General features: G+C 43.9%; 5 protein-coding genes across 5 annotated transcripts; 3 read left to right on the forward strand and 2 right to left on the reverse strand.

Annotated features, from left to right (window-relative positions):
- Positions 1–1,132: 1,132 nt before the first annotated feature.
- Positions 1,133–5,374, forward strand: K441DRAFT_651298 (E3 ubiquitin-protein ligase NEDD4). Its single transcript, XM_067647161.1, has 4 exons — positions 1,133–1,274; positions 1,349–3,722; positions 3,780–4,397; positions 4,453–5,374. Exons 2-4 carry the CDS (start codon positions 1,356–1,358, stop codon positions 5,128–5,130), a joined length of 3,663 nt encoding a protein of 1,220 aa, XP_067509879.1. The 5' UTR covers positions 1,133–1,274; positions 1,349–1,355; the 3' UTR covers positions 5,131–5,374.
- A 1,721-nt stretch (positions 5,375–7,095) lies between these two features.
- On the forward strand, positions 7,096–8,889 carry K441DRAFT_100745 (uncharacterized protein). Its single transcript, XM_067639900.1, has one exon. The coding sequence runs from the start codon at positions 7,186–7,188 to the stop codon at positions 8,506–8,508; it is 1,323 nt and encodes a 440-aa protein (XP_067509880.1). The 5' UTR covers positions 7,096–7,185; the 3' UTR covers positions 8,509–8,889.
- Positions 8,890–12,478: 3,589 nt separating this feature from the next.
- K441DRAFT_469491 (ankyrin repeat protein) lies at positions 12,479–12,850 on the reverse strand (the record flags this gene model as incomplete). Its single annotated transcript, XM_067641847.1, has 1 exon — positions 12,479–12,850. A coding segment is annotated over one exon (372 nt), but the record flags the coding sequence as incomplete, so codon positions are not given.
- K441DRAFT_100756 (kinase-like protein) lies at positions 12,828–14,625 on the reverse strand. The gene is made up of 2 exons (XM_067639901.1): positions 13,156–14,625; positions 12,828–13,108 (listed from the first exon to the last, which is right to left on the reverse strand). Exons 1-2 carry the CDS (start codon positions 14,476–14,478, stop codon positions 13,106–13,108), a joined length of 1,326 nt encoding a protein of 441 aa, XP_067509882.1. The 5' UTR covers positions 14,479–14,625; the 3' UTR covers positions 12,828–13,105.
- A 270-nt stretch (positions 14,626–14,895) lies between these two features.
- Positions 14,896–16,587, forward strand: K441DRAFT_651303 (kinase-like protein). Its single transcript, XM_067647162.1, has one exon. The coding sequence runs from the start codon at positions 15,006–15,008 to the stop codon at positions 16,437–16,439; it is 1,434 nt and encodes a 477-aa protein (XP_067509883.1). The 5' UTR covers positions 14,896–15,005; the 3' UTR covers positions 16,440–16,587.
- Positions 16,588–23,784: the final 7,197 nt, after the last annotated feature.

Consider the following 23,784-nt stretch of genomic DNA (forward strand, 5'->3'; position numbering starts at 1 on the left):
CTGCGGTGAGAGTGCTGTAGTGATTAAGTAGTCAAGAGACGCTATATTATCAATGAATTTGTTGAAGAAGAATGGAAAAGTAAAGAGAGAGTCAGATAACCTAAACTATCTTGATTGAAGGTGAGGAGTAAAAGAAGCCTCATAGCGTTTGTGATGTGTCTTGCTAGGATTGAGGCCCTGGGCATGCCTTGTCCTCCTAAATATTAGCCCAGAGATTCATGTTGTGTACAAAGATACCTATAGATAACAGGCAAAGATCTCAGGTGGCAGCAACCGAGTTATGGTTCTTCTTCGCCTGTTCTATAATGGACAGTCATGACAGGGATGAATTGATGTTTTGGACAGAAAATCCCTACCAAAGAGATAATAAATCCTCAACTCAAAGGTGACCATTAACATCGGCATTTGGATTCGAAAGATTCCTCGTGCAAGGGATAATATGTAGCTGGACTGGGCTAATTCATTGACTTCATTCATCTTACGGCTTGGAGGACCCGATTTGAAGTATAAGGCATATTTGATTCAAGAAGTAGGATATAGCATACGAATTTTTATGACTTGGTAAGTGGTAGAGGCATGCTTTCTCGGAATGAAATGTTAAAGCCGCATAGTGGCTAGGTTCCAGTAACCCTGGTACTCCTGCAATGAAGGAGAAGGCTTTGTACGTCATGTATTTTGAGATGGGTGGGTAGTTTTCCCTAAAGAGTACATATCCGAGAGAGTCACACAGTGGCTGTGCGTCCGTTATATCAAATGTATCTGCAAAATTGAGATCATGTAATTAAAAAGGTGCATTTTAAAGTTTATATATATCAGGGCCGTAAGAGTTTCTGGGGCGACTTTAGTAGTGTTTGTAGGTGCAGAAGATTAAGTTGCGGAGTGTGGGCATGTCTGCTCCCCGCTCCGAATAAACTATGTATCCTCAAGGGTGATTCGGAACGTGCTGCCGACACGTCTCTGCCTGCACATAGTGCGCTTTGATGACTGTCACCGACTACTGTATAGAAGTGTCTCGAAGATAAAAACCCATTTGCCTGTTTCTCTTCACTTCGCCACCTCCAACCTATTACTGGCGCACGAAGAGAGCCGCCCGGCTCTAATTCATTTACCGCACATGTCTCCGCCTTGAACTCAACATTTCTGCCGTTATCGGCTTGGCTTCCTCCAACACCAGAACATTCCTGTTCTGCTTATACTCTCTGTATCACTCTTAGGAGAACCTAACGTAGCCCCGTCTGTAATCCTCCCTGGACTCGACTACTTATTCACTCTAGGTGCGACCTATATCACTACCATCAACGCCTCACCTCGCCTCGTAAATACCACGTCGCTGATCACTGTCCTCTAGGGCTAACATGTTTTCGACCTTCAGCGGAAGCTCGCGGCGTCCCCGACAGGTGAATCTCTCTGGTCGTCATTCAAGTCCGCACACAACCGTAGGCTCCGGCGCTGGGTCCCAAGCAGCCTTGGATCGCGCCCATCAAGAACGTCTCCAGAGACAGCGTGAACGCGACAGACTGGGAGCTGCCAAAACTATACAACGGACATGGAGAGGACATGCTTGTCGAAAAAGAGTTCAAAACAGGCTGCGGCACGAGTGGGATGCTGTGGAACAAGTATCCGCTGGCCAGCATACTTCTAATACTCCCACCCCGTATGCTTCGGGGGCCGAGTCCTTAAGACAACTGCAATATCTTCTCAGGTTTGCTCAGATGAGGACTGAGGAAGATATCAGAAGAATAAAGCATTATGGCTATCGTCAAATCCTCACAACCCAAAACGAAGGGATTAATTGCTCCAGTGGATCATGGCCGTTAGCATACCTTCGCCTGCAAAGATTAGTCTTGCCAATTTTGGAGCATCGTTTACGATCACGTAATTGTGACTGGAGTAGCTGTAACGTGCTTATGGTCATCCTCAACTTCTTGGCCGGGCAGATTCCTACTGAAACAGCTCAAAACGCGAAGCAATTCTATCGCACTATCGCGATGGTGGCGCAAAAGACTTCATCGACATGGCGCCAACCAGCAGACGACCTGGGTTTTCCTGGTGCCGGAGCGGCGCCTTTAACCCTCATTATGGAGACAACAATGTCACCTATGAAAACGGTCACTGGATATACACTCAATGCATATGAGGCTTTTGCATGTACTTTCATGGTTATTCCAGTGCTCACTCAACAAAATAATTCTACGTCTCCAACTCCAGTGAACAGCTTGCTTAACTCACTGGCAGACCGTGTTAATTATAAACTTCTTGCGAGCGCATTAGTCACTCTACTCAAAACCTCGAGCTTTGTTGCTTATCCAGAGTTGGTCGAGAGCCGAAATCGAGCCCGACTTTTGGGTTGCTTCATATACTTTCACCGTTATGTTCATGACTTCCACAGCCCGCAAGCTTACTCCTCGCACAAAGATTTCGTTTCCGTGGTCTCGTCACTCCTCAATTCCTTGCCAAACAATATCATTGACGGTCAGATACATGACGCTGATCAAACGGATGAGATTTCGCCATCATACGAGCTTTCAATCAACGAATTTGTGCGAGAACAGATCATGTCCCTGGTTAATCAAGAGAGCGTTGGCAGCTTGTTGTCGAGTTCCTCACGAACAGCGTCGGCATCAGGAGAAGACAAAGTTGAGGAGGCTAGGCAACTGGCAAACTATGCCCTCGCCCTACTTCGCTTCTTTCCTCGCCGGGGGGATGAAATACGGATGTGGCTATACCTTGGTCCTACGTCTTCCAGCTCTGACGGGCCGTCGAAGAGCTTACCTGCCATCAAGTACTTCTGGCAGGCCACAAAAAACTCATCAGTATTTAACTCGATCACTCGAGATTCCCGTGCAGCTATCAATTTTCTTAAACCAAAAGGCCCAGGGACAAAGCATGGTTGGAAAACCCCGTATTCGGATCGGGACACAACCTCATTGGTTGAAGATGAATGGAGAGTAATCCTTGTCTTTCTGGAACTCTATACATTCGTACTCAAAGTCACGGACGATGAGGAGTTTTTCTCCGGTGGAAATATAGATTTCACAAGAACTTCTCCCGTAAGCTCTACTATGACCCGTGAAAATGCCTTACCGCTTGGAGAAGTAAAGGCCTTGACGACTTTCCTGAAGAATCTCGGGTTCACGCTATATTTTAACGCCTCCGATATTGCCAGCACGGAAGAACGTGATTCAAGTAGTGCTAGTATTAGCGGTTTTAGTTTCTCTAGCAGCGCTCGACGAATTTCCGAGTTATCACAACCGGAGCCAAAACCAACTGAACCCTCAGTGGGTGGTGTGGCAGGCTTAAGCATTGACTATGTCAAAGGCCTTGTCACTGGTCTTCTTCGCATGGTCTACGAGCGTGACTCTCGTCGTAAGTTTTTACCAACTGACCACTGGCTAATGACCTCAAGATTTGACATGGGAGGCTTTATTCCATCTGTCGTCCAAGAAGAGGAGAGCAGACACAGAATTGAGGAAGAAGACGCTGAAGACATAAACAAGGACGATGATGATGAAGACTACGAAGCTTCTCCACAACTTATAGGCACTAGTCGGACCCAACAGGCTCGACGACTCGAACGACTCCAGCGGCAGCAGCGAAAGGCTTCAAGGAGGCGCTATCTACAGGCTGTTGCACCTCGCTTAGAAATCCTTCAAAACATGCCCTTTTTCATTCCCTTTACAACCCGAGTGCAAATATTCCGCGAATTCGTCACTCTAGACATGGTGAGTTTGTGATTATTTGTAATTAAGTTCGGAAATCAAGCTAATATCAACTGCCAGAACAAGCGAAGGGGCCATGTTGATGCCGATACTTGGCGCTTGGCAATGATGCGTCGTCCTGATGCACCGCAACAATACGAAAAACACCACGCAAAAATTCGTCGTGAGCACGAGTTTGATGATGCATTTGAACAATTTTATCCCCTTGGACAGGGCCTTAAGGAGCCGATTCAGATAACTTTTGTGGATCAGTTTGATACAGTTGAAGCGGGTATCGATGGCGGTGGTGTCACGAAGGAATTCTTGACCAGTGTCACGCACCAGGCATTCAACCCATCGGACGGAATTGATCTTTTCGTGGAAAACGATCAGCATCTCCTCTATGCGAATCCGTCGGCTGTCGAGGAGCAGAAGGAACTTTTGAGGCTGGCTGGAATACCAGAAAATTCAATCGAATTCCGAACTCAGGTAACGGAGCTGTTACAGCGCTACGAGTTTCTCGGCCGCATCATTGGAAAGTGTTTGTATGAAGGTATCCTTGTGGATGTCAATTTCGCACCTTTCTTTCTTCGAAAGTGGGCTTTGACAGGTGGAACTGGTTCAGCCCCCAAGGAGTCGGGATACCGCGCCACTCTTAATGATCTCCGTGACCTTGATGAGGGACTGTATCAGGGCTTGGTAAGCAGGTCTTATCCATCAACTTCCAAATGATTACGACTGACTCCATTCGTAGCACCAACTAAAGAACTACACCGGAGATGTAGAAGACTTCTCACTCAACTTCACTGTTACAGACACTGTCACAATCGACCGGCATACAGGTGCTACGAAAACCATCACAAAGGATCTCAAAACAAACGGCTCCAACACTCTTGTTACGAATCAAAATCGCCTCATGTATATTTCGTACATGGCTCGTCATCGCCTACAAAATCAACCTTATCTTCAAACTACAGCCTTCCTCCGAGGCCTTGCTACTATGATTCAGCCATCATGGTTAAGCATGTTCAACCACAGCGAACTACAGACATTAATAGGCGGTACATCTTCCTCTATAGACATCGATGACCTACGCCGCAATACTCAATATGGAGGCGTCTATGTTATCGGTGATGACGGGCTCGAACATCCAACCATCCAAATTTTCTGGCGCGTCATGGAACAACTGAGTGATGGTGAAAGGCGTGCCGTGCTCAAATTTGTGACATCGACACCTCGAGCACCCTTGCTGGGCTTTGGCACGCTAAGTCCTCGATTCAGTATCAGGGATGCGGGCAGTAACCAGGAGAGGCTGCCAAGCACGAGTACTTGTGTGAACCTGTTGAAACTTCCAATGTACACTGATGAGGATGTACTAAAGGAAAAGTTACTTTACTCGGTATTTTCCGGGGCTGGGTTTGACCTTTCATAGAAAGTGGGCATATCATATGATGACGCGTTGCGAGGGGTATGCAGATTACGTTTTGGAGGATTTGGGCGAAGCCAAACTCATCCAATCTTCGTCTTACGCGAAAGCTTGTTTTCGCATACATTAGCCGGGCGTCTTCTGATCGTGTCCAGTAGGAATCTGCTGGGCTTCGTGCAATTTTAAATGGCGCATTAAATAGGTGAATACATCCGCGTGCTACCTTTATTCTTAATTCACCAAAAACGTCTCGCTTTGTCTCCACCATTACACACTGCGCATTCTTCTGCAAGATATTTTCCTTTTTTCTTAGATCTTCTAACACACCCACTGCCTAGCACTCAACTGTTGTGTCAACGCTTTCCCATTGCCACCTAACACGTCTTTTGCACCTTGCTCGACAATGTCTGACTCCACTCCGGGCTCCGCATCTTCTATCCGGTATCAGTCACACCTTTGCACCTCAACGGGCAAAATTAAAATTGTCATGGCACAGCCCCCCTGAGAGGTGACGACGACCCGATGGAGAAACACGTTCTCGAAATATAAAACCGAGTTCTTACGGACAAATTAAATGCGAAAGATATAGAGATCGAGGCCTTAAAGAAGTGATATAAGGCGGCGATAGACATGATTCAATCATTGAGATATCTAGTTCTCAACCCAATCGACGGTGGTGAATCACCTCGTCCAAAGCACCAGGCATCCCTTTACTCTTATATTAATTATCGATATGTTGCAGCTGGAGCGGATCCTCCACACTCTCATTTTATGCATCTCCCTGGAGAGCTGCGTAATCGAATTTACGAGTGTGCCCTCGTTCCCAACCGCCCGATTGATATTTGGCTCTAACTGTAGATACATCGCAAATATATCGGCTCATATATCCTTTCATAGCAAATACGTCGATGATGTATCGAGTTGGGAAAGTGCACCACGCCATTTTAACCCCCCCTTCTTGGATGATGAATTAGCAGTGCTCTGCAGGCGACTCGGATGATTCGAATTCAACTCTATCCTTGGGCCATCTTGCCACACAGAACAGCGTTTGCAAATGAGAGCTGAAAGCATCGTCAGCAAGCTTCCAGCACTTAAGTGTTCTCACTCATAGTGCCGTATTGCGTCAAGTTGGGGTTTTGGTCCGGTTCGGCTGGATTTAGAGACAATATATATTCCACAGACGACGGAATAGAGCATACCGATGCTGAAATGGGTGCTTATAATACATACATGCAATCAAAGATGCTCGGAGCTGCGGGCGTCAAAGTCAAGAAGTCCCTTTTCTTTCTCCGTCGACCCCCGCCACAGCTAGCTACTGGCCAAATGGGTGTGTGTATGGACGATGATGACGAAATGGGACGAACTTCATTTGAGCGCAAGTACAGGGCATCAGGATGGGATATAAAATATGGCTCATATGACTCCGGAGAGCAGGATATCTTATGTCGTTGACAAGGAAACTGGCATGGCTGATATCGAACAGAAACCGTAGGCTGCTTAGTACGAAGGTATCAGAGACTATTGTTTGAGGCGTTCCCTAGGAAGCTATAATGTTCTATGTGGTTGTTGCGAGCGGTTGCTGCATTTGTCACGACCGAGGAAAGATCAGTTGCAATAGAGATAGGCAGCCAATAATATGGGAAATGGCTGTGGTTTCGGCAAAGACTCAATCGCCATTCACAAGATCTATAGATAAACTTACTTTGAAAGTCACTAAAATTATTCTTAGTGAGTAGAGGTTCGAATATAATTAATTAATTAGACAATTGCAAATACTTTAGTTTCCAAGTTAAAACCTCGCGTATTGAACTAAAATTATAGCGTAACCTTTAATATTTAATATTCTATATCTTCCCCCTCTGCATAAGTCTTTCTTTTCTTCAAATGTAATTTGGTACGCGGCCGTTCAACCAGCAAAAGTTGCGTAATGTTGCTATTTCCAAGCGCGATGATACGGAATCGGAAGATACGGAGCGGCCCAATGATGCAAGCATAGTTGCATCCCCATCGTACATCTAAGTATCCTGAAGCCCTAAAAGCATCATGTAATTCTTCCGAAATATGCATATGCGCATCCCTCTATTCCGCATCTGGTACAGTACTACTTATACACTCCTCTTCTTTATCCTCATTATCCTCCTGGGAGTCACACCGGCCGATACTATATACCAGTCTATTCGAAGCAATGACATCCAGAAGATTTTCATCGTTGCCGGCGTCTATGTCCTCACCTTCCTCATCACCATCCTGATCTATGCGACTAGACTCTATACAAATCGAAGTGTTCTAGCAGGGATACCGAAGGCGTACATACCTGTTGAGAATGGCGAGGTGGGCAAGATGGTGCGGCGTATGATTCTGAAGAACTTAAAGAGAAGCGCCATCATTGCATGGGATTCAAAGCCAAGAGATACTCGTGGAGAAATACAGGGCGATGGGAGAACAGGAACAAGACCGTCTACGGCGGAACGCGCCCATCCTACCTTCAAGCGTCGTAGCCATGCACACGACGCGACTATCATACACGTCTCCGATTCATCGCCTCCTTGGGGACACATAGCTCATCCGGGATGGTTTTCTCCAGCTACTGAGGATTTCCCACACTTGAACTTCTGGAGTGTCATTCTCGAGCTGCCAAATCTAATTGAGGCTAAGGCAGTCTCTCTCGCGCCTCCAGACCCAGCGCTGGGCACACAACTGCACACCCATGATAATACCCAGGTGATACCGGATGCGCAAGCTGTAGCGCTTCTTCAGCGGCCAGCGGCGATGGGCTTGCGCGACTACCTGGGCCGACTGTCTTCTTTTGGACTTATCAACCCGCCCGCGCTTGGTATCAAATTTCTTTCTCAGTATGAATACGCAAGATTCTCTGCTTCAGCACTCACGGAGCCCGAGTTCCGAAGCCTCATGTCCGTGTTTACGGGCATACTAAGTGGCATGACCGAACTTGACCCGACCCTTCTCGCCGAAATTCAAGCAGCAGAATCAGAGTCCGAGACTCAAAGCCTTGCGCTATCTGACTTGTCGCACAGCTCTACAAGCTCAGCTGTTCATTACCGTACCCCACGTGCGACAGCAGGAAATAATTCTGCCTACGCACGTAGCACGTCTTCGTATAGTGACCGGAGTGACAGTCCAGGAACGCTTCGAATGGCACCATCAAGGGCGCGTCCTGTTAGTTCGGAAACACAGACGATACCTCGAACTCTCTCCAATGATTCCATGAGATCTGTTAGAATTGCATCAGTTGCTAGGAGCCCATCTTCTGGATTACCAAACTCGTCTTCGTCATCACTACGCTCGGCGCAATCTGTAATTAGGTTAAATCCTAACCCGGGGCCTGGGGAATTGCCTTACCAGTTCTATATTGATGGAAGCTGAAATATGCATCACGAAATGATTATTTTAAACACTCGTTATCGGAATGACAAAGCAAAGATCCTCCGATCACAGTTTCGACGGGCTCTCTTCGATATCTCGATGATCACAAACTTGGATACCAGTTGTGTCCTCTTTTGGGAGTGTGACTATATCGAGTCAGAGAGCGATATCAGATATAGCTCTAAGATCTTACTTCTGCTTGGTCGTGCCTTCTGAGTTAGCTTGTCGTATGGTGGGGGATTTGAAACTTAGAACTGTTTCACATCCTCCAGCATTAGTGAGCCTTATTTTAGGGGAGAGGTAACAGATGAGGCATATTTTGGGGAGACCATGGTCCGGCACACTTGAAGGAAAGAAGAAGACATTGAGGATGCTTTGCGTTCACATGTTTCTTAGGCAGTAGCCTATTCCACTACCTTTCACAGTGCCATGTTGTACCTTTCGTTTATATAGAAGAAGAAAATTCGCGGATCGTGCCGCTTGCCATAGTCCGGTTCAGAGAAGCCAAATGACAAGATTCCAAGACTTTACCTTGAAATAGTACAGTCTTACCACGAAATCCCATTCATTTTTGCAGCATTTCAATAATCTCACCGGCCCTTTGGTGTTTACTACGCTCAAACAAAGCGCCAGGCACTCCTCACGACATTGGCGCAATTTGGTACCTAAACACTGACTCTTTTCATCTTTCAGAAACGCCGCATCGACATCGGTATTCCTTTAACTATCTCTTAGTCCATTTACCAATCCACTTTGCCATCTATGATGCTTCTCTCTGCATGCGATTACATTTCCATTGAAATGGCTTCCGCAACGGCTTCTCCAAACACTTTATACTCACCATCGCTGTCTTCATTCGCGCCAAATGTTAGGTCGATAACACCGCTTGGTCCTCGTCGATTATTGGGAACTCTGCCGTCAACTCCGGTTCCAATTCACTGCTGTACAGTCGAATCAATTCCATCCGCGCAGATTCATAATTCGGCTTACGCTGCTTCAGCCTCCAAGCAAGCTTATCGTCCGATCCCTTTTCATCCACCTCCTGCTGGTACTTGGCAATCCTGTATTGCCCATCGTAGAGGATAAAGACATAGTCCGCTATCATGGTTGCTGTCTGTGCTGGAGGCTCATCAGTCAGAGGATTTGACAATTTTTCCAAGCTAATATAGTCCAGCATGCTAGAGACGAGGCAGTCGCCAGCTTCACTTCCACCGTCGATTGAGCCTTCAGTGGTAACATTATAGGCCGGAGAGTACGCAGCGTGCAACTGCTCTATATCCTCGGAGTTAATAGAGCTGGGTCTGCCATCGTCATCAGCTGAGACCTCCGTCACGGCGTCTCCTACTTCTGCAGTATTGGACAGCTTGCTTTGACGCCGCAGGCCTTAGTACCCTTGTGCGAAGAATTAGTGGAACATCGCCACTTGAGTCAGCCATTTCAGCATCACTCTCACTTTCTGAGAGTTTGATTGCAGTAGTGACTGTGCGCTCGGCAAGAATTAGGACACCGGATGATTTGTTACAGCGAGCCTGTGACTCTGATGTTGTGCTGGGTGGTTGCGTCGAGTGGTTGCGTCGTCCTTGGACCAATGTGCTTGTATCTGTCTGCCACCTGCCGTCCTCCGAAGATGTTTGATGCCGCTGCTTGTCCTGGCTTTCCTTCTCAACAAGCCGTGCCAAGGGCTCAAGCTTCATGCGCCAATCAACTTCGTAGGCGTTGCACTGATCTCTCAGGCATCGCACAAGATAGTAAAGAAACGTGAAGGTGCCGTCTTGGACAACTGCTCATCCCTTCGAAGTTCTTAGCGGACGGGTACAATCGCAGATGATAATCGTTCCATTGCCAATGATTTTTGTCAAGTAGATTACGTCCATTGGCTATGTATTTCGAGGATCAGCCAAGTTCTAACTCGTCATTGAACAGCTTAGCCATGGCCTTACACGAAAGCCGCTTCTTTCCGCCCATTTCCTCTCTGGTGTGCATCAAGAAGTCGTCCCGATATTCCATTCAGGGGACCAGGAATTCTCTCTTGAGGACTTTCTCTTGTAGGTCAATCGAATCTCGGGGTCTCATTTAGCGCGAGAGATCAACAAATTGTCAGGAGTGTCATGGCTGGGTAACGGAAATACCTGACAATCTACAGATCGACGTTGAGATGTCCGAAGTTAAGATTTTGTTTAAAAGGGCTGTTACCACTTATTCTCTAGAGTAAGCCCGGTTTCAGAGGAGAGATGAGAGAGGAATGACGTCTAAGGAGCCGGGGTGGAATTAGCTCAACTAACTAGAGATGAACCTGGCTATCGTAGAGCTGCGTTTGTTGAAATTCGACTTTGAGAGAGGAGATAGGTGGTGGCATCGGTCAGAGGATGAAGGAGTAGAAGGGACCCTTTATCAAGAGTGCTGGAAGGGCGGTCATATTCGCGAACTTCACAGTCTAGCTCATTTCACTTCAGATTCACTTGAATTAGACGCAATTTTAGAGCATTATATTAGGCGAGTTCCCTATCGCAAGTTTTTATACGGGCAGCCCTCCACCAACTATCTGATCTAAGATGAACAAGTGCTATAGCAAAATAAAAATTACACCTTGAGATCTGAGGAGAGATGAACAGAGCGAATACACTATCACAATTACTAACACTCCCTTTGACATACTTACGATCTAGGTTTGTTAACTTTCAAGGCGGTAGTGTTCCTCCTATCAGGGAACTTATATATGCTATCGATCGCTCCTATCCCTTCGCACGTTGGAGTCCTAGGGATACAGCTCTAAGGACTCTATTTAGCTATTTACGAAATTCCATTTTATAAAAGTAATAAATGTTAGCCACTGTATCCTAAGCGAGTTAACTCTAAAGATTAAGTATATATAGAAATTAGCAGATTATACAACCTTATTTTGTTTCTATTACGGAGCTTTAATTCTATTGATTCTATTAACTACTTTATGGCTTTCTCTCTCTCTTGCAAAGTGAATTAGTTACTTGTTTTAAAACTTGCCTCTAAGAAAATAGGGTGATCTACCCTCCCACAGCATTCTGCCGATAACCTGCCCTTGAAGTCCCCCATTAGGTGGGGTAACAGGCGCAATAGCAGTAGGCGCATTAGTATCAGGATCAGTAGCAGGCACATCAACAAACACGTAACCAGCAGGGAGTGTATCAGGCCCATCCACATCAGTAGCCGGAGGAGTATCGGGCCTATCCGCATCAGCAGCAGGAAGCGTACTAGACCCATCCGTATCAGACCACTCCGCATCGGGCCCGTCGTTCTCCTTGGCGCTCTGCTTTCCTTTTGGTGGCCCTGGCAGGGCCTTGCGCTCCCCACCCTCGGCGCACTGGAAGGGCGTTTGACCTGTATGGTTCTTTGCGTCCTTATTTGCTCCCCTCTCAAGTAACAGCTCTGTAACATCACTCTTTCCCATATGAGCAGCCCAGTGTAGAGGCGTCCAACCTTTCCAATCTTTCGCTTCAATGTTGGCGCCGCTATCTAACAGAAGCTTGGTCACAGACGTGTTCCCGTTCTCGGCCGCGGTGTGTAATATCGTTCGTCCATCGCCACTCTGTAGCTCAAGGTTAGCTCCGTCCAGCAACTGACCCACAAATTCGTCATAACCCCCATCAATCGCCATATGCAGCGGTGTCCATCCGTGCAGATTACCCTTGTTGCGATCAGCTCCTCTCTCGACCAGAAGTTGTACGATTGGCCCGTGGCGATTTACCACTGCTTGGAATAACGCTGTCTGTCCAAAATCATTGGTTAAGTTAATTTGGGCGTTCTTGTTTAGGAGTAACTGCACGACTTCACGGTGTCCCTGAGCGGCAGCCATCTGCAGTGGCGTAATGCCCGTTTCGTCCTTGGCATCAATGTCAAACCCTTCTTCAATTAGACGCCTTGCGATCTGAGGATGTCCTGCTATAGTTGCCATATGCAATGCCGTTCGCATGTGATAACCTTTTCTGTCAACGACAGCGCCGTGTTTAAGCAAAAGGTTCGCTATAGAATACCATCCATGCACAGCTGCTTTATGGAGTGGTGTCATGCCGGAATGGCTCTCCGCATCAATAGTCGCTCGATTATCAAGTAACAGTTGTGCTACTTCCTCGAATCCATTCTCGGCCGCGCAGTGTAGCGACGTCCATCCAGAGCCTTCTGCTGCATTCGCGTCAGCTCCGTGTTTTAGCAGGATATCCGCTGCCTCTGGATTCCCGTTCTTAACTGCACAGTGAAGGGCTGTCCATCCTGAAAGGCTCTTTTCATCAACGCTAATATGTTCCAGTAGGACGCGCAAGACGTCAGTGTGACCCTTGTCAGCTGCGATGTGTAACACCGTCCACCGCTCTTTGGTCTCATCCCTGATCTTGAAATTTACCCCATTTTGTAAGAGCAGCCGTACCGCCGCAGTCTTGCCATTTCTAACTGCCCAGTGTAACCCGTTCCTTCCTGGGCGCCTAAAATCAAACCCATGTTTATCAAACCCCTCGTATAGTAACTCTTGAACCGCGCCCTCATCCTCGATCGTAACGGACTCTACGTAGCGCGTGACGGCCGTCTGGGTCAGGCTCCCTGAAGTCTCCGCTCGCTAAGGTAGGGTTTGCTACTATTAACATTCTAGCTACACGCTCCTGAAAGTTGCAGATCGCTTACATCGGATAAATGAAAATCATCCGTATTATGATTCAAGCCATCGCCTCCGCAACAATCTCCCCAGAAGGTCATTCCATCTTCTTTCTTCGAGTCCAGTATAAAGTCCATAAGTTCCCGTGCATTAGGGCGGTCAGGAGGTTGTCTTTGCAGCATCTTCTCAGTCCATTCTAGAGGCAAGTTTCCACATCTTAACTCTTTCTCTTTCAGCTTCCTTATCCACCCTACCACGGCGTCTTGGTTAAGGCGGAAAAAGTCACTCCTAGAGCCATTGCTATTGAAAAAGTCTTTCATGCTTTTCCTATTTTGTCCTTTTAGGACTGTAACAATTTCAAGAAATACGCATCCAAGAGACCAAATATCAGCTTTCGAATTTCTTGACTCTCCTTCCGCAGTTTCAGGGGCACAATACTTAGGGCTCCTGCGTTGCTCCTGGTTTGTTGTAGTTTGCCCACTTTCGTTCCAGTCTAGAGCCATTCCAAAGTCCGTCAGCAAGATATTTTGGCCCTTGATCAGAATGTTCTTAGGTTTAATATCCTTGTGGCGGATATGGTAGGAATAATGTAGGGCGGTGAGGGCGCCAGCTAAACAACCAAAAAAGGTCGCCATCAAGTTCTGCGTAGCTCTCGTGATTTGAATCTCGTCTAAGTAGTCGCTGAGGTTGTAATCAGCGACTGGTGACATGAGCAAGCCAACGTGCTTCTCGTCTGTATAGCTGCCTACTAGCTGAACAAAGTGATGATGGTGTATCCTTCTCAAGACATTTAACTCCATTGTTATAAATTTCATTGTCTCCTTTGCCTCCCGGAAAGTTTGTGGCCGGAGAATCTTTTTCAAGGCATACTTCTTCCCGGATTCATTGCAAACTTCGTAGACGTATCCATAGCCTCCTTCTCCGAGATAGGCTGAAAACTCTAAACTTTTGGGTAACGTGGGATGGTCGTTGGCGAGATGGGCTTTGGTAAGATGGCAATGTTCGGTGGACTCTAAATTAGGTGCTTCTTCCAGGAAATTGTTCTGTTCTTCCAAGAAGTTTTGGTGTGCAGAAGGACTCAAGTGGTGGGGGATAGTGCGTTCATTAAGCGGAAGCCAAATGTCCGAAACGCCGTCATCTATGAACTTTTTGATGAGCTTTCGTTGGCCGACTTCATCTAGGATGACGGCGATAATTGGTGAGGCGCAATCTTCGAGTTCGGGAACGTCCTTTTTGAGCTGTTGAAACTTCTCTTCGATATTGTCCTTAGAATATCGCCTTTGAGCCTGATGCCGCGAAGAAGCCATTTTCCGGTCAGAGATCGTCCGTGCTAACTTGGCTATCTTTGACATTGTCTCCACTATTCAGGCTGGTTAGTTGCGCTAGTGTCGGCGAAGCGCTTGGTTAAGGCACAGAATAGTCCTTATCAGTCATAAAGCGTTTCACAGCTACCGGAATGGGACTTTATGTTTGTCTGTCGGGATGTATTTTGGTGTTGGGGTTAGGGCGTGCGGGGTCAGGGTTTTTCGACATGCCCACCCTTGCACTGCAGCTTGACCGCCAAATTGCTGGGCGGCCAATAGCGGTCGACACCACCCATGCATTATTGGCCGTGGGTGCCTTGAGAGGCGGCTCAAATGCCTTAAATGCAGTTGGCTGACGAGTGCAGAAAGTATTGAGCTAGAAAAGCCTTATAGCCTATGTCTGCCTTATTGACTGTAGATGATAAAATAATAGTAAAAATCGTAATTAGAGGGAGAACAGTAACACTTCTACCCGGTTAGCACCCAATATAAAGTAGTGCAGCCTAGGAGACGCGACCCAATCAGCATGGCCCACGTTACTCATTTGGAGGTGCGAACAGCTGTTGAGCCCGAAAATGACTCCAGCCCCTTCCGAAACATCAACAGTCATAACCTTCAATAATAATAACCAGTATGAGCCTCTTCTCTCCTCTACATCCACCACACTTTGCGACGCAAACGAAACATCGTTGAAGAGTAAAAGCGAGGCTGAAAAACTCATACGCTCGATGTCCAACCGAAGCCCCGATCCGATCCTCTCGGCCGTCTCAAAACCCTTTTTCGATTGCAGACACCACCCACACAGATATCTTGAAGGGGACGTGCAGAAAGTTGCTGATGAGCTGCGAAAACTCTGTCCTGCGTGGGCTAGAGTTCCACGGACATTCATTGTCCTGAGTACCGTTGGGCGGGCTGACCTACTTGATGGATTGATCGCTCGTGGCTTCACTGATTACTGCCTGCCGGTCTCATCGCGGCAGGCCCGGGAATATCTCGATGCTAAAACTGCAGCACTATTCCTGCGGACACAGTATGTGGTTATGACCGATGTGGTCGACGTTCAGGATGGTGGAAACCGTAAACATATGCATTTCGAGGAAGAGGATTCGTTGTTATATGAGACTATAGCTATATTGGGGTCAGGAAGGTTTGGTCAGGTGCATCAAGTAACAAGCAAGTTGAACAATAAGGAATATGTCAGAAAACGCATCTCTCGTAATTTGTTTGGAAGAGCCAAACTACTCAACATAAAAAGTTATACAACCGAGTTGGAAATCCTCAAACGTCTAGATCACCACCATATCGTCAAACTGGTGGGGAGCTATACAGACTCTATGTCCCTAGCGCTCATTATGTCGCCTGTTGCAGATTGCAATTTATTCGAATTTTTAGCCAATGTGCGCTCCTCGCCTCACAAGAAATTATTGCTGCGCAGTTTCTTCGGCTGTCTTACTGCTTCCCTCGCATATTTACACAAGGCTCAGATCCGGCATAAAGACATCAAACCGCAAAATATTTTAGTAAAAGGGAATACTGTTCTCCTGGCTGACTTTGGGCTGTCTTTCGACTGGTCGGACTCTAAGCGGGGCACTACGGAAGGAGCAACGGCGATGACCCCGAGATATTCCGCACCTGAGGTTGTTGACTATGAGCCTCGTAATTCCTCCTCTGACATTTGGTCTCTTGGATGTGTGTTTTTAGACATTATAACTGTCTTGAAAGGAGAGACAGTTAAAGCAATGAGGAGATTCTTTGAATTCCACGGTTCCTACGGCCAATACTTCTACAACAATCTTGAAGCAAAGGAAGAATGGGTTTCGGTATTGAGGGAAATGGAGCCGATGTTTGATAATACGCCTTTGGACTGGGTCTCGAATATGTTAAAGCATGACCGTTATGCCCGCTTGGAGGCAAACTACCTTTTAGAGACTATTCGGAATGCTAGTTCAATATGCCCAGCTGTGAGGTTCTGCGGCACTTGTTGTATAGAAAAAGGCAAATTTGACTAGAAAATTATATAGTGGCGTAGAAGTCTAGGGGCCATTTTAGTCCAAAATTGCGTTTAGGTCCAGTTTGATAAAGCACCTTATAGGCATCTACGCCTCTACTATAAATATAATATATATCCTTTATAAAGCCTAAAAAGTTCTTCCGGCCTAAAAGGTTCTTCCAGCCTATATATAGGTTTTAAGGTTATAACCCACGCTTATAATATATACGTTTAGCTTTCTATAAATAGTAAAGCCTTTACTTTTATATATATACAGTAACAGTATCTAATTATTCTATATATAATTAATGGCCGTCGAAAACGGACTCTGCACCTGTACGTGGTGACGGCTACGAACCTGGTCTTCGAAGTTCAGATCCAGAGCCAACGCAGAGACGTCGCACAGCGTGCGGACAGGACCTGGTGGTGGTTGTGGGCGTTAAGGGCGGTGGTGAAAAGTTTTCGGATGGTGAGATCTTGAAAACCACTACTGTTGGCCCTCTATAATACGACAACCACTACTATTCTCCTATCTAGGGCACCTGTACGATCCAACATGGATATACAGTATTCGATAGCATCCCCCGACCCCTAACAGAAAGCATCAACAACCTCTTATATTAACGAATGAGCGAACGCAAACGAGCAAACGAATAAGTAAATATACGGCCCCTTCTAACCCCCAGGGCGATCGCCCGCGGAGCATACGGTCACTTGCCGTACTGCCGTAATACTACTAAAGCGACAGCCGGATACAACCCCATATAGTTTTCCTTATCTCCTCTCAACGGAGTGGTGCCCCTAGAGAGGGCCTAGTAACTGGGGCCTAGGTATAAAAGATACCCAGGTACATACATCCCGCTTTTGGCTTTTAGTGTTAGAATAGTAGAACGGATAAATCCCCCTTACGCCTTCAATAGGCCCTAGGGGGGGGAAGGTATGGCGTATATAGTAATAGTTAAATAAGAGATAGCATATAGGGGATGGCTAAGATATAGGAAACAATAATAATATAGTAATTAATTAGCAAGGCCTAGCTGGGACATAGTAAACCCTAGCTTAGATAAGCTAGAGAAGGAAGCAGTAGTTTCTAAGGAGTTTAAACATCTAAGGAGGATAGGATGTAGCCGTAGGCCCATAGGGCTACCGCTATAGACGGATATAGCAAATCGGGGTTTTTTATCCTACTGAGGTGGCTTATAGGGTTTTTCCTCCCCCTAGCAGTAAGGGTTTTTTCCCGTTAATATTACTTTTCCCTTATATACGGAGTAGTCTGTATAGGGCTAGATAGTATCCGTATTAGACGTTAATTAAAGAAGAATTATTATATATAATTAATATAGTGTTTTAAATACTATTCTAGCGTTTAGAAAGCTTTAATACCAGAAGTATAAAGATTTTAGCTATAATTTAATACGAGTTAGGATTAAACCGTATTTAATAATAATAAAAAGCTTACTAGTAAAGCCGCTGCTAAAGAGGTAGTAGTAAGAGTATATATAAGGTTAATAAGGAAGAGACAGCTAAAGGCGGTATAAATCTCTATCTATAACTAGTTAAAGATTAGATAGCATTAAGCTAAGAGATTTATTAAGTAGTGTAATTAAAAGATATCTTGGTTGCGATTTTCTAGTGCGTAAAGTCTTAGAAATAGGCTCTATTATCTTTATAAGGGTTATTAAGTACTCTTTATTACTTTACTTCCTAGCTTCTATATAAGAATAATATACTTAAAAGGGCCGGTTAAGTACCCTTGTATTCTAGTTACATTACAGCCGTAATAGGAAATTAAGATTTCTTAGTTATTATTCTACCGGAATTTTTCTTTCTAATTTTAACACGCGTATATGGTATAGGCGGGAATTGGCAAGAATATATAATGGTTTTTACTAATATATTTAACTAACGAAGCGTAATTATATAAGGCTTTAGCGTAGACTAGCTTTGGTATATAATAACCTTACGGGCCGATCTAAATAGTCTCTTACTAGCTATAAATTTAGCCCTATTATAGAGGGTGGCTAGATTGCTAATCCGTAAATTTATTAGTTTTTAATTTTTCCTACTAGTATATTATTAACTCTATAGGCCTAGAGCTTGTGATAGTTCGTCTATATAGCTACTATTAAGGCGTCGTTAGTTACGGATTAACGTTGCCCTAATGTTGCCCCGACAACCGAATATGTACATAGTCGTCTACCGCGCCCCTTTCTTTAAGCCCTTACCTTAGTCTATTTATAATATAGCTTCTAGAGCCCTTAACGCCTTACCTTATTAATTTATAGATTTGCTAGCCGTAATATTAGACTAAGGTTAACCCTAATTAGCCTATAGAGGCGATATAATACTAGGTTTAACGGTTAAACGCGTAGCTAGACAGATCTGTTTTACCACTATAACTATAAACTAGCTAACCCACTAAAGCCCTACATTAAGTAGGCGGTTGCGGTAGTGGATTGGGCAGCTGGAAGAAGGGACTGCGGCAGTTGGATCGGGGGGATTGCCCTAATTGTAATCTCAGTAGCAAGAGGAATTGCCTAAGGAAGTAAAGAGAGATACTATGGCGAGAAAGAGCGCGTTAAGGCCTAGTGCGCTAGAGATAGCTACCGACCCAACGCTGGCAACACGTAAGGAGCCTATAAACGCGTCACTTGAGCCGCCGGAGCTCTAACCGTACTATGGCGAGATAGAGCTTTTAGACAATATAAAGAGTAAATAGGACCGTCTTATAGCGCAATTGGAAGATGATAAGAACCCTATATACTTTAAGATAGAGATAAAGAGAGAGTACATAGCCGCGACTACCTAAAGCCTAGCCGCAATTCCTATAACCGAACTTATAAAAGAGCTAAAGCTCTAGGGAATATAAAGGAAGGCGATAGAATAGCAGATTGCTATGCTATAGCGTCTTATAAACAACTATGCGCATAAAGCTCTTAATATAAAAGAGGAAGCTTAAGCGAAGATAGCGGAGCTTAAGGAGTACCTAGATAATAGGACAGACGAGCTCTATAAGGCTAATTAGAAGATATTAAGAATAGGCCGCAAGGTCACTATATAAGCCCTAGATTAGGAAGATAGCGAGTAAGAAAGTATACCGTTACGGACAATATAAGAAGGGACACTACTCTCTTAGATGAGCAGCGTTATAGGTTTAGAACGCACGGCAAAGTTTCTAAACCTACCTACGCTAATAGATGGGAAAGAGCCTACCTATCGTGCCTAGAGTGGCTATATATAAAATAAGCTTTAATTTAATGCAGACTGGTTTTATTAAGACAACCTAGATTAGGAAGAAGATATAAAAGTAGCGTATATTAAGATATATATAGGCGGTAAAGCTTATAACTACCTCTTATTTTACCTAAAAGTAGAGCGTAATATAGGACGTAACCCTACTAGTAAAGAAGTACTTAAGTTCCTAAAGAACGTCTTTAAGGACCTAGATTGCCGCATTAAGGCCTAGTAGGAACTTAAAGGCCTTAAAATGCTATACTTAGGAGACTTTAATAATTTCTAATTTAACTTTATACAGCTGGCAAATATCTTAAGGATGCCACAAAATTAGTAAAAAGAGGAGCTTTATAATAAGCTTTATAACAACCTACGCGTCTAAATAAAAGTTAAGGTGGTAGATAAAGACTATAGCTTCTACGCCTATTATAAGACTGCCTAATAGTACGCCTAAGGTTTAAAGTAGATAGGTAAGGAACGAAGTGACTATAGAGCAGCCTAGGCTATTAAGAGAGCTTCTACTAAGGGCGCTAAAGAGATTAAGGGTTACTCCCCTTTCTAGTAGTCTCTGGCCCTAGTACTAGCTATAAAAGCACTAGATACCTACTATAACTACAGTAAACTAGGACACTATATTAATAACTACCCTATGCTAAGGAAGATAAAAGCTAAAGTAATTAACCGAACTAAAGAGTATGAGATAGTTACTAATTTAGTAGAGTTAGAAAATAAGTAGCTTTAGGAAAAGTCTTCTACCTAGAGTAGATTGGAGTAACTAATATAGCACCTATATAGTTAAAGGAGATCTTAGAAGGCGTAGCCCTTATAATACTATATAGGATCGCGCTAAGTGGCGTAGCCCTTAATATAGTAAGCCTACTTAACTTTAGTGCGGGCAGAGAGGCCTTTATACACTATAAGCTACGGCCAATTATTAAGTAATAACTATAACTAAAGTTCTATAAGATTAAGGGATAAGGAGTTGCTATATCTGGCCATAATAATTAGCAGATAGATATAATTAGATAGCTCTTTAGGGCTAACCTAGTTATAGACGGCCGATAAGTCCCTATATAGTTCCTATTCTGTAATACTAGCCGCTATAATCTTTTTATTAGTTATAGGTGGTTTAAGAAAACTAGGGCCCTTATTAATTATAAGCGCTAGGCCTTAGTATGGCGAACCGTAAGGAACTACTATAGTAGGTAGGACGTAATTATACTAAGAAAGGAGCTCCTACCCCTACTAATTAATGAGGATTACTAAAGAGACGCAGATTAAAGAGACGTATTGCTAGACCAAGAGCCTAGACTTACCCCCTAATATATCCTTAAATATACAGTTACAATTAAAGAGCTTTAAAAGAAAAAGCCCCCTACTAAAATTAAACTAGAGGGGTAAGCTAGGCTAAAGTAAACTATACGGACCTTATACAACTATAAGTATACTTAGAAGATCGATACTTAAAATACGATTAGAAAAATGGAGGACCAGCTTTACTTTAGGCTAGCTTTACCGTTAAAGCTAAGAGTAAGGAGGCTCTTATTTACTAGGGAGTTTAAAGTAATAGATATCGCGTTACTTAAGGTAGGTAACTTCTTATAAGGGGCGAAGCGTAAGGACGTAGTAATTGGGTATACTAGCCTCTATAAGATAGACCAGCTAATAGAGGATAGAAAGGGATAAGACGCCCTACCTAATAATAAGGAGGAACTTTGCTGGCTTATCTATAAAAAGCTACTATAGCCCTACTAAGAATATATTGACAGCTTCTTAAAGGCTATATCTAATACGCTACCACTATATCGCGAGGGAGTAGACCATAACATTATTTTTAAAGGCGATAGCCGCGATCTAGCCCCTAGCCCGCTATATAATATATTATTAGAACAGCTAGAGCTTATTAAGGCCTACCTATAGGAGCACCTATAGAAGGGGTTTATTATACTAAGCAACGTACCCTTTATAGCTCCGGTTCTATTTACTAAGAAACTAAAAGGGGGGTAATAATTCTACGTTAACTTTTAAAAGCTTAATATAATTACTAAGAAGGACCGCTACCCGCTACTATTAATTAAGGAGACGTTAACCAGGCTATTAAGAGCTAAAATCTTTACTAAGCTAGATATTTAACAGGCTTTCTACTATATACGGCTAAAGGAAAAGGTAGAAGAGTTAACTACCTTCCGTATAAGGTACGGATTATATAAGTACCGCGTTATACCCTTCGGATTATATAACGGCCCTACGTCTTTTTAGAGGTTTATTAATAGCGTCCTTTTTAACTACCTAGACGATTTCTATACTGCCTATATAGATAATATCCTAATCTACTTAGACGACCTACTAGAGCACAAAGTCTATATTAAAAAGGTCCTATAGAGGCTTTAAAAGGCAGGCCTATAAGCGGATATTAAGAAGAGCGAGTTTAATATTACCAAGACGAAGTTCTTAGGTTTTATTATTAGAACTAACGGGATTACTATAGACACTAATAAGCTAGCTATAATTAGGAATTGGGAGCCCCCTACTTTTATAAAAGGGGTGTAATCCTTCCTAAGGTTCTATAACTTCTACTAGGCCTTTTTAAAGGATTACGGCTAAGTTATATAACCGCTTAGTAAGCTTATAAAGAAGAAAGCATAGCACCCGCTAGGGGAGGAAGAGCTTAAAGTATTTAAATGAGTTAAGGCCCTAATACTATCTGGCAGTGTAATTAGGCACTACTTACCGTTCTAAGATACCTATATAGAGACTAACGTGAGTAATAGAGTAGTAGTTAGGGTGCTAAACTAGCTATAAGACGATGGGACCTGGAAACTAGTAGCCTTTTTCTTAAAGATAATATCCCCTAAAGAGATGCGGTATAAGATCTATAATAAAGAAATACTAGCGGTAATAAGAGGCCTATAGAAATGGTGAGGTCACCTTGTCGGTCTCTAGCGTATACCCTTTATGGTAATTACAGATTATTAAGCCCTTAAGTACTTTACCACTAAAAGGCTGCTAAGTCTACGGTAAGCCTACTAGGTAAACCTACTTACGGATTTCTATATGCGGATTATATATAGGCCAGGCACGGCAAATATAGTGGCTAATACCTTATTACGAAAATAAGAGGACCTAAAGATATAAAAGGAGAAGGACGTGGCTATACGCACTATATGCTTAATTAATCCCGCCCTTATAATCGCCACACTAGAAATAACCTCTAAGGACCCCCTAGTTACGGCGAATTGCAAATAGGAACTATATGAGCTAGTTAATTAGATCCTTTAGGCTAATTAAACTAGTAAATCGCTAGTAGGGCTATATTAGCTAGCTAAGCAAGACTAAAAGGGCTAAAAGCTCTAAGGAGGACTGCTTACCCGCTTTAGTAAGCTAATAGTCCCTAATACTAACTGCCTCCGTACCTACCTTATTGCGGAGGTATACTCTTACTAGGTAACCGCTTACCTAGGTAAGATAAAGACTAGGAAACTTATAGTAGACTAATACTATTAGCCAGGACTACTATTAGACTATAATACCTACGTAAGAAACTATAGGACCTATAGGAGGACCTATATACCCTAAAACAAAACCCTAGGCCTACTACACCCCCTACTAATTGGTAAACGCTACTAGCAGCATATCTCTTTTAATTTTAAGTCCTTCCTAACGGACAAAAAGGGCTTCGACAACGTCTTTATAGTTATTAATTAACTAGGTAAAAGAGCCTTCTTACTACCCTACTATAAAACTACTACCGTAGCTAATATAGTAAACCTATACTACTAATACGTCTAACGCGTGTATAGCCTTCTAGAGACGGTTATATTAGATTAAGGACCCTAATTTATCTTAGCCTTTATAAATAAGCTATATAAACTAACCGATATTAAGTAAAAGCTCTCTATATCTAGTTACCTATAAACTAATAGTAATATAGAGGTACTAAACTAGTATATTAACTAACGCTTAAGGCCCTTTATTAACTACTACTAGGACAATTAGTTAGAGCTCCTCCCCTATATAGACTTTATATAGGTAATCTTACCGCATAAATCTACTAGCTTTATACTATATAAGCTAGAGCTAGGATTTAAGCCAAGGCTTTACTTTAACTAGGAGGAACGTATATAAGTAAC

This window comes from Cenococcum geophilum (genome assembly GCF_001692895.1).
Source record: "Cenococcum geophilum 1.58 unplaced genomic scaffold K441scaffold_2, whole genome shotgun sequence".
NCBI lineage: Eukaryota > Fungi > Ascomycota > Dothideomycetes > Gloniales > Gloniaceae > Cenococcum > Cenococcum geophilum.